The sequence below is a fragment of the Triticum dicoccoides genome, chromosome 1A, assembly GCF_002162155.2.
Source record: "Triticum dicoccoides isolate Atlit2015 ecotype Zavitan chromosome 1A, WEW_v2.0, whole genome shotgun sequence".
Taxonomy (NCBI): domain Eukaryota; kingdom Viridiplantae; phylum Streptophyta; class Magnoliopsida; order Poales; family Poaceae; genus Triticum; species Triticum dicoccoides.
The window spans coordinates 126,620,417-126,630,973 of record NC_041380.1 but is presented as its reverse complement, the minus strand read 5'-3'; the positions used below and the strand labels follow the sequence as shown (position 1 = coordinate 126,630,973).

The 10,557-nt window shown below is 45.0% G+C and overlaps 1 protein-coding gene across 7 annotated transcripts; it reads right to left on the bottom strand.

The window, feature by feature from the left end:
• Positions 1–264: 264 nt before the first annotated feature.
• On the bottom strand, positions 265–9,475 carry LOC119366404 (probable E3 ubiquitin-protein ligase RHG1A). 7 transcript variants are annotated; one of them, XM_037632147.1, is made up of 9 exons: positions 9,282–9,475; positions 6,678–8,142; positions 6,390–6,583; positions 3,164–6,023; positions 2,385–3,077; positions 1,126–1,580; positions 939–1,037; positions 701–847; positions 265–599 (listed from the first exon to the last, which is right to left on the bottom strand). In XM_037632147.1, exons 4-9 carry the CDS (start codon positions 3,243–3,245, stop codon positions 462–464), a joined length of 1,614 nt encoding a protein of 537 aa, XP_037488044.1. In that variant the 5' UTR covers positions 3,246–6,023; positions 6,390–6,583; positions 6,678–8,142; positions 9,282–9,475; the 3' UTR covers positions 265–461. The 7 variants fall into 7 exon arrangements, with proteins under 7 accessions (XP_037488044.1, XP_037488037.1, XP_037488059.1 ...); XM_037632140.1 differs by having other exon boundaries at positions 6,390–8,142; XM_037632162.1 differs by having other exon boundaries at positions 3,164–3,280; positions 6,390–8,142.
• Between the last annotated feature and the right edge of the window lie 1,082 nt (positions 9,476–10,557).

The window sequence follows — 10,557 nt, the reverse complement described above, 5'->3', positions numbered from 1 at the left end:
TGCTAGCACCGGACCCAACCATCTGGGTCAGGAGGGTGGTGCACCCATCACCCATGCAAGGCATGAAGAAATTAGAAGCAAGCCACCCGATGAGCTCGGACGTAATATCACTGATTCCGAACACCCAACCGTCCCGTTTGCTAGCTGAGGCGAAGCTGGCAGGACAACAACCTCCTAACGGCCGGCTGCTCAATCATGAGAAGAAACTCGAGACGTCAACAGCAAAAGGAGGGACATCTTGCGAGTAGGTAATTACTGGGGATCAGAGGCTTTGGATAATTAATCCATAACTTGCTTAAAGATTCATACTTACATCGGGCACGATGTTTTGAGTTCACAAAACAATCCTAACTTTAGGACTTTAATTATTATTTACACAGCCAACTTGAGCGGCACAATGAGCAGATATAACTGAAATTCCTGAACTATGATAAATGTGGAGGGGCGCACTACTTGGTCCCTCAGGTGGTTTCATTTGCGGCGTCGGCTTTACAAACCGGGCAGGCGTTCTTCACCTCCAGCCACTTCTTGATGCAGCCCGCATGGAAGTCATGCCCACATTTCAGCTTCCCAAGGGAGTCCTTGTGCTTGTATTCCTCCTACAGCAAGCGCATGCGGATGAGAACAAACTTACCAAACCAGGAATACAGTGCAACAAGATTGTTGGCAATTATGATTCCACATAGTAGTGTCATCTTACCAGGCAAATTATGCATCTTTCCTTGTCTTGATCATTCTGTGTACGGGCAGAATTACGACAGGCTAGCTCCATCACGCAGCCTGAGATTTTTTCGTCAGCCAGGCCAGTGTTTACATTGCCAATTCGTTCTTCCAACGCCAGGAGCTCCTGTACATGACAATATCAAAAGTTTACATTTGTTCAACATTTTGATGCAGCTGTAGGCGGTAAGAAGAGCCTAAACTATTTTTCTCCTTACCTCATAGCTCATGTCATCAATGTCCAGTCTCATGTCCCAGTGAGGATCTAATGCTTCTCTAGACTCATGGATGACCAACTGGTCCAGCATCATAAAACGCTTCAAAGAGAGTGTAACTAAATTAGATGCAAGTTCAAAATGTATAGAATGTTGGAACAATTACAAGAAAAACTAAACATATAACTACCTCAGCTGCCGATCTTCCTAGGTTATTCTCCTCAATCATCAAAGGATGAAAACAATGATAGGAATCCCTCATCCTTCTACTCCTTGTACTACCACCATGCCCTACAGAGACGTGCCTAGGCTGTCTAAAAGATGCAGCAGCTTCGGCATGTAATGGCTGGACACTTGATGATGCTGCAGCAGTAGCAGGAGGATAGCTGGTCATGGAAGGTTGATAGCGAGGGTTAGCAGGCTCACACCGAACTGCTCCAGAGTTGGAAGAAGTTGTAAAAGCTGGCGGTGGATAATTGTGGCCAGCGTTGTGATGAACTGGTCTAGGAGTGTATCCAATGTGAGCAAATGGTGCAACGTCAGAAGAACCAGGAAGTGTTGGCACAGGAGCACTTATGTTGGTGCTCTGTGGAGCAGGATAGAATGGCCTCTCTCTGAATGCTATGCCAGTGCTTCCATCTGTCCCTGGAAAATGATATAAAAAATTCTTAGCTTCTTTGATGACAATCTTTACTAGTGTCAAATTCCAAGAGAATGGGATACCACCAACCCATAAAAAAAAAAGGGCAACCTGGTGCATGTAGCTCCCGCTTGCGCAGGGTCCAGGGAAGGGTCCGACCACTTTGGGTCTATAGTACGCAGCCTTTCCCTACATTTCTGTAAGAGGCTGTTTCCAGGACTTGAACCCATGACCTCATGGTCACAAGGCAGCAGCTTTACCACTGCGCCAAGGCTCCCCTTCGGATACCACCAACCCATATTACAATTAAACTGGAATAAAGTTTTTGGAACGGAGGGAGTAGGTATTAACTGGTGAAAGTCCTATGCTTGAAACTAGTGGTATGGCACAAGTCTGAGAACTGAGCAATAAGCTCAGTGGTGTGGGGCCACTGTGTGCGCTCTAAGCTTCCCTGGGTGTGATCCCTGTGGGATGAATAAACCAGTATTTCTCACCTCCAACTTAGGAATTAGAATACACAGAGAAGGCTTTTCCTCCCTCGTGTCTATTTTTGTAAATGTTACTCCCTCTGTAAAGTAATATAAGACGTTTAGATCACCAGTTTAGTGATCTATAAACGTCTTATATTACTTTACAGAGGGAGTATATCATGTATACAAAGAGCTATTCTGTCCAAACATGTAAGATATGATCATTTCACCTGACTACCCAAAAGTTTGTACCAAATCTTAGCAGAAGTAGAACAATATGAAAACACATCAGATTAGAAGCATGGCTATAGGGCTTGAACAGCAGAAGTTGAAACTAACCTGGAGGAACAATTCTGGGAGGTAGAGATAAAGGAGCTCTTTCCCGCTGTACTGGTGCACTTCCAAAAGGAGCATTTGCATTTGGATGGTATGGTGGCACATGAACACTGCTTGATGGGCAAGCTGTAGATGAATTATATTCCGAATGGATAGAACTATGATCATGGCGTCCCCTCACATTCCTCTGAGATCCTTCATGATTAAGAAACTGATGATCGTTCCAGTGGCTGGAACCCATGTTTGAACTTATTTGTGGAGGGCAAGTTTCACGAGTAGGAACAGGATTCAGGGGCACGTAACCAGAGAACTGATTATTGGAAGAACTGCCAGGATAATAGCCTCCAGCACTTACACCATCCACAGGATGAGTGATGGGATTTCTCCGCTTCGGTGCAACCCTTCTGTCATCCACATGGACTCCAGGAATAAAACTATCCTCCGATCTATTCGGATAGCTTAAAGAAGGCACGTGTTGAGTATTGTATGGTGCATAGCTGCTACTAGAGCTTCCAGCAGGAGGATAACCAGCATGGGAAGCATGCAAGGTTCCAGGGGCTCCCATCTGCTGACCATAAGACTGACCGGCGTAGCTTGAGGATGGAAGTTCATTAGATCTCACAGTTGTAACCCCATAACCTGATGGTCCCGCTCCATTAGGTGCATCACCTCTAGGATGCATAAATAACTTTTGACCTGAGATAAACAGGGTGCAACTAAATGAGTTCACCAAAACTGGGATACATGAATAAAAAAGCAGTGTGCTAGTTAAGTCCATGTACCAAAAGGCGGAGGTTCATTACGTGGCTGGTTCGTACGATCCATTCTTGAAATCTGGGAATTGTGATAATGATGCCCAGCCATGACTCATGTACAGTCTGATCAGATGTTTGCTTAATCTGGAAATTTTGAGGCACAGTATTAGTACTTCGGTTAAACAAGTTGCAGCTGCAAATGGGATAACATTTATAAGTGAGTGCATGAAGCATCACAAATGCATAAACTTAAGGGACAAAATACAAGCATTTCAGACCTTAGAACTGTGGGAAGTAAGATTAGAGTCACACGGATCTGAGATAATCAAAGCCAAATGATTCATCAAATGGCAATGCAGTTACTTAATTGGACATTATAGCTCAGTACCATCACAGGGATCACTGAGTTGGAAAATACAATCCATATATCCAATATATAACTAATGACATGTCCTCAGATACCACATGTCATCCTTATACTAGTCGATAGTTTCCCATTTATATGGCCTTGAAACTGTACTGAGCTAATTTTCTCTATTCAATGTGGCTGAAAACATCAGAAGCCAAAGCAAAAGAACTCAAACTGCTGAGATGATAAAGCCAGAGCAAATTTTGACAACAAAATATGAATTGTGTTTTTAAACCAGAGAAAGCAATATCAATGGTTTTGCATACCAATCAGTTAAGGTACAGTTACTGCTCAAAAAACTGCACTGTTACTCAAGTTAAGTATCAGAGTATAATGACAGCCAAGGTCGTGGCAGCACCAGGGGCAAGAAAATCACAACAGACTACATGACTGGTTAAAACAATCTGAAGTTTCATCTTTTGAACTTTATATTAATGGCATCTGAATGATTGGCATATTTTTAGAACTAATTTGCAGTATATCCATATGATGCTGATAATGCTGCTCCAGCTGCAGACTATCCATCTTACATATAATATTACATCTACAATCCATGTCAAATTTCCACAGATAAATTTTACTTGCAGCCATGGTAGAATTTTGGTTGCATTCAAAGATAATGAAAGATGGTGGGAGGATAGAAACTTGAAATGAAACAAAGTGCAGTCAGTTAAAGTGATAACTTTAAGAAAATGTTGCTCGCATGCATGTACTCCCTCCGTTCCAAAATACTTGACTTCCATTTGTCCAAAAATGAATGTACCTATATACTAAAGCACGTCTAGATACATCTATATTTTGACAAATGGAAGGCATGTATTGTGGAACGGAGGGAGTATATTTTAGTGATTATTTGTGAGCAAATTATTAAAGCATGTCTGTTTGTTTTTTGGAATGTAAACACACCTGGTTGAAGATATTTTGACTTCATACCAAAAGGTCAAAAACAACTATTTGCACTATGTTTACAATTTCATATGATTATATTTCCAACTTCACACAGGATAAGTAGCATATGAGGACCACATTTGTCTTTTAACGAAGTGATAGAGCACATGATATCAGTATATATACAATGGATAGCATTAGGATTGTGTCACAAACAAATTTCCTGTACTTTTGAGTAAGAAGCAAGAAAAACAGCTTTCTGATATACATTTTGCCATGACAGGTAAGAAAGATAACACCCAAACCTCTGGCAAGCACTAGGTAAATAATCTCAAACAGCGTAAACTACAGCAAGCATTGCAAAAATGATAATACAACAAGTAGCCAAAGAAGTTGAAAGAGATTACTGATTTTTTTTGTGACAACACTCTTCCAATAGTACAGTTATCATATTTACATTCTAGCAAGCATAAGAATTATCTGACTGAAAATTCAAACTTTACATAGCATGAGATGAGCTCATGTCATAATGAGCTACATCAAGGGGAGAGATGGATAGTGTACATAATACTATCAAAATGTAAAATAATTGGATGTCTAAGACATAAGGGTAATGCTAGCTATCAGCTCCAGACGAGCCGGAAATATCGTCAAGGCAGTGGACATAGCATGTCATGTAGAAACATGGCCCATTTAAATAGATAACATATGTGTGATATTGGTTCCTCCATGAAGCTGGTGTGCCCTTTTGTTCTGCTTATATGTAGATGCATCTTGTTTCCAACATCAATTGATTTATGTTTGACTAGCCTTTCTCTCCTTTCATTTTCCCATCAAATGGCTATCTGCAAATACATTCTCTCAACACAATAACTGAGCTTGTTTCAAGGGTACACCTACCCTCACCACAGCCAGTTCTACGTCTTAAGCTGATTTCTTCTTGGAAAAGCACCTTCAGATCAACTACTTTGGTAGGAACCATTAGGTCTTACGTTCCTTTTCCAGATTTTACACCCATCTATTGGTAAATTAACCATCCAAACCATGACAAGCAAATTGATGGTTCTTGTATGAAGTGCATGCTTGCACTGCTCCAATTAATACTCCAAGTGATCATGAAATCCTTCTATGCAGGTTAACAATGGGCACTGGTTCATATACCATCACCAACGTACTTAGTCCATGAAGTTCATGGAACACACCACAGTAATCTAAACATACTATGTGCTAAGTGTGGCAGCAGTTAGGTATAATTTTCCAGTTCCCAGAAGAGGTACCACTTCCAGAAACCGCATTGGAAGGCCTGACTTGTATGCTTAAGATCTTGCGATAGGTATCACCTTCCCTCACGCTAAGGACAAAATACATTGATTTGAGCATATGCTCTTTCTGAGGCTAAATAGGTTCTCAAATCACATGTCAACTGAAGAGCTCTTCCATTTGACTGCAGCAGTCAGCACATAGTACTCGCAAAATGAATCAAGGAGCCCAATGTGCCCAATTGTTTGACCTTAATGTGAGCTTGATTTTGGTAAATCAAGTCAAGAAAGAAAATAAAATTTTCCTTTACTTCGCAGGATCAACTAGTACCTGCAATATTATTAGTAGCTCAGTCCAAATGAAAAGGTATTTACGCACAGGGAAACAAGACTTTTGACTATACTAATATTTCGAAGGATCTAAAGCTATCATCCTCCACAATAAATAAACTTCCCTTGTTTCAAGGCTTAGTAGGAACAGCAAATAAGCTGGAGGAGCTAGAGAAAGAAAGGCCAAAAAAAAAAAAACCATCGAAGCTAAAGGCAAGGTAGTATGAATGGCAGTACCCATGTTAAGGGTTTGTGACCACGAAAAAGGCGGTGGCACCCATGGAATAAAGTTTAGCACAAGGCTAGCTTCTAACTTAGTTATCAGCTTAAATCTGTAATTATATTATTTCTCAAACTATTCACTAACCTGGGTACCAGGTCATCAGATAATTGGAGAAAACGGCAATTGCTTACCCAACCTAATTCCCACAATTGCCCAAGTTGAAGTCAAACAAACAACGAAATGGAATCATGGCCCCAAATATTGAACTCCAACTCTAACAAATCTTAATCGCTGCTTTGAAGAATGTGGCTATTTTGGAAGCCGAATCTCACTCTAACCTGCATTTCCACCATAAGAAATAACGGTTTGTTTGCCATTGCTGACTATATAAAATACTTTATAGATGGTGCTTAAAACGTCAAAAATAAATACCTGAAGATGCAGCAAGTGATGTAGAATTTCATGCATAATCATCAAAGGAAAGGACATCAGTGGTGTGCTCTTAACATATAAAGCATTTCTGCCTCTAAGAATAATCCGAGGCTGTACAACTTGTATGCTCTGTTGGGTGGAACATATAAACAACCAGTGTCGATGGCACAATGGAAGAGTACCTTCCATGATCTAACGGTAATAGCATCACACGATGAAGGTACACTTGAAGGCTGAGATCTAGCACGAGTTATACATATCACATGATCTTTTTCTGTGATCACTTAGAGACAGCATAAACTATATTTCCATTATATAAATTTAGATGCAGCATTCTTACTCTTCATTCTCACATATACAAGAAATTGTGAGCGCTGACCTGATTTTTGAGCAACAAAAATCAAACATAAATGATCAAAATTCAGATAGCTCGTATTACATAGTGTGTGGATGGTTTTGAGAGTACATTTTTACCGGTTTCTGTTATCCAGGAAAAAAAACTGCTAGCAAAAAACAAATAAATAGAAACAAAAGAGTTGCCTGATGTCGAACTGGGAGCACAAACAACTCATTTCATGAATGTATTTTTAGGTAGGAATCAAGAAAATTTCCAAGGGCTTTAGTGGGCAGGTCAAATACATACAGGTTTCATGAACTGAAAGAGTAGGAACTAAGAAGAACGGTGAAAAATACACTTTACTCGTCAAACATGATCAACTAGCCATCCTATCTGGCAGCATCAACTGAATAATGTACCTGGGTAATCTAAGAAGGATTGATACAGCAAAACTTGCCCATTGGCCGTCCTGACACACCAGGATACGAGGATACGCCAGGATACACGTATCCCACAGTATCCCACAATTTGCGAATTAAAAAAAATAAAAATACAGGGGCACGGCTGGGATACGTGCATGATACATTGGGGACACTGTCAGCCGAAAAACAGCTACAGCCCAATACCAAACCCTATTTTGCAGGTGTCGCACGCACGCTCTCCACAAAAGAACAAGCTGCCCACAGCCTCGCAGGCAGCAGCGAATGGGCCGCCACCGCCGCCTCCTGGACTCGCTGCTGCCACCGTCGACGCCTGGACTCTACCAGCGACTGCTACCCAGCTCCAGCAGCCTCTCCTCCCAACGGCAGGTAACCAAGTTCCCAATCCCGGCAGCCTCTCCAACCTTTTCATATTTTTTTCTGATTTTCTTCCATTGAGCTGCTGCTGCTCTTTGAATACCTGATCTGCTGCTGCTTGCTACCTATGTTGTGCTGCTCTTTGAATCCTTGTGTTCCTGCTGCTCGCTTGACCTTGAATGCTTGTGCTACTGTTGAATGATTGCTGCTTGGCTGCTTGCTGTTAGGTAGGATGGCATCTCGGAGCGCCACCGCCGGTAGCCAATCGTTTGTAGGTGAGAGTGAAGGGCGGCCTGGTCTTCGTGCCGTAGATCCTTAGTATCCTCTTCCTCTGTATTCCCCGATTGGGGCAGTATTTCTCATTAATTTTGTATTAACTGTATATTACATGACATTTTTTATTTTATTTCATAATGTACTCGCCCGAATGGCTGTTTCTGGAAAATGCAGTATCCCGTGTCCCTGGCGGGGACTCCCCGCATGCGTATCTTTGCCCCCGTATCCGTGCTTCTTAGTGGATAATGGCCAACCTACCCAAGGATATAATAGATGCAAAGGTTCAAAGAGACGACCACAAGCAAGTAGATGGATGGAATGCAATTGTGTAAACCAACCATTGGGCGAGTATGACCAATTGACCATTCACAGCACAGCATGTGTTGACATCAACCAGTGATGAGTTACAAACAAGAGACAATACAAGCCTGGCCGCCTGGGTAGTGAGGTTGGAATAGATTAGGAGCATTCATGTTTACAGAGCTTGTTTTTTTCCTGGCACAACTAGCCCGATCTTAAAGGCTCGGTCTAATTCTAGTTGGGTCACTGAACCAACCAGAAGTCAGACTGAAGGCCTGACGTCAAGTAGTGAAGTAACACATCGCCAGAATCAGAAGCTGAAGCATGATATTGTTCTTCGGCAGCGTTCTGTTTCCCCGAAAGGTCATAAACGGTACCATGGTGAAAATACAGGGTCAAGAGCAAGGAGACGGCTGAAGCAAGTATCATGCAAAATCAACTGTACCAACCAAAGGTGATCAGAGTTGCCGGCTTGTATGAGATCAACGAGTCAGAGGGTACAGAACCAAACGAGCTGTGACAGAGAGATTACAGCACATTAAGAGGGGGACATTGCGCATTCACGGAGACCGACCCTGACTCCCAGCCTAAATCGCACGACCCCAGGAGCTCAGCACAGTCCGGGAGCAGAATCAACCAATCGTACCGCCTAAAACCACGCTCATCCCGCCAATTGAAAGAGCACCGCCTCAAATCCCCCCCGAAATTCGGCCTCAAATCTCTCCCCTATCCCGCAGCAGCCCCAGAACCCACCTGCGGTGGCCGATCAACCGCAGGAAACGGAGTCCCCGGCCAGGACACTCCCGATTGAATCAATCAATCTACTCCCCGCGCCGAATCGGCGGCACGCGACGGGATTGAGCGGGGTTTGGGGATCGGAGGAGGCGGTATTACCTTGGCCGGCGGCTCGGGTCGACGCGGCTGGCTGCTGGCGGCCTTCGTCCTCCGCGCGCCCCTCCTCCCTCTCCGCCCGGTGCCCGCGCGAGGAGGAGAGGGTTTGGTCTCTGCTTCTCCGCGAACACGCAACCGCTTCCTCCCTTCCCCCTCTGAGAAAATGAGGACTGCTGATTGAATGAGGTGGTGGTGGTCTGCTTCTTCGGGGGAAAAGGCAAGGGGCCCGACGGTATTTATAAGGGGAAGGGGGGAGGAAGAATATTTAGTTGGTTGAGGGGTGGGGCCACTTGTCTGTGAAAGTTAGCGTGCTTTTCTTCCTTTCGAGTTTATAGTTGTTTTTGGACGGATGATTGGAGGACAATTAAATGTGTTTTTCGTGCCTGGGAGCCGACGGGCCCACGTGTCATTGCTGTGGTGCAGGAAGGAGCGCGGTGTGGGCCGAGTCTAGACCAATCTTTGGAACCGCCTCTCTCTCTTCTTAGAGCAACTCGAACAGGGCAACCCATTTCATCCGTCAGCGTTTGTTTGGATAGGCACGGACATAAAAGTCGGCCCAACGCGTCGACCCATTCCCGATTCATTTTTGAGTTGGATTTGCGTCGGCGCGGACATGAGACGGACGCGCATGCGCTCGCCTTCTCCTTCCCCTGGCCCGCTGGTCGGTGGCAGCCTCCATCATTTCCCCTCAAAAACCCGCCCGCGCGTGCTCCCGCCGCCCGCCATGGATGACGACCTCGATGCTGCTGTCGGCCTTGTGTCCCTCGTCTCGTCCGGCATGACGACCGGCCCCTCCGACAAAGGCAAGCCTCGCGCCCCATGCAAGACCGTCGTCGCGCGCAAGCCGAAGAAGATACTGACGCCCGAACAACGAGCAAGGGAGTCAAACAAAGTAGAAGGGGCGGAGGCACGCGGTGGACGTGAGGGACGAAGCCATCGCGGCGGCCGCCGTCGCCGCTGCCGCGCAGCAGGAGGTCACCAACGCCCGCGTCGTGGCGGCAATGAGGGAGGCGCTCTATATGCTAGGGTTAAACCCTAGCCAACACGGCCTCATCAACGGCGGCGTGGCCACGTCCAGCACCGGCTCATCCGCGTTCCCTCGGATGGTGCTGCCCGACTCGCCCCACGCGTCGGCTTGCACCCCGATGCCCGGATTCCACGTCTACCCGTAGGCCTCCCGCCTCTCCGGGGAGTGCTCGCCCGAGGTGAGCGTGGTGGCGCCTTCCGCGCTCGCGCCCGCGCCCATCGACCTCGACGCCACACCGGTGGCCGGTGGCTC

Coding starts and splice junctions, on each gene's coding strand:
- LOC119366404 (XM_037632140.1), bottom strand. CDS start 3,245: ATGGCTGGGCATCATTATCACAATTCCCAGATTTCAAGAATGGATCGT. Junction 1,038..1,125: donor TAGGAAGATCGGCAGCTGAG/GTAGTTATATGT, acceptor CTCTCTTTGAAG/CGTTTTATGATGCTGGACCA. Junction 600..700: donor AAAGATGCATAATTTGCCTG/GTAAGATGACAC, acceptor CGCTTGCTGTAG/GAGGAATACAAGCACAAGGA.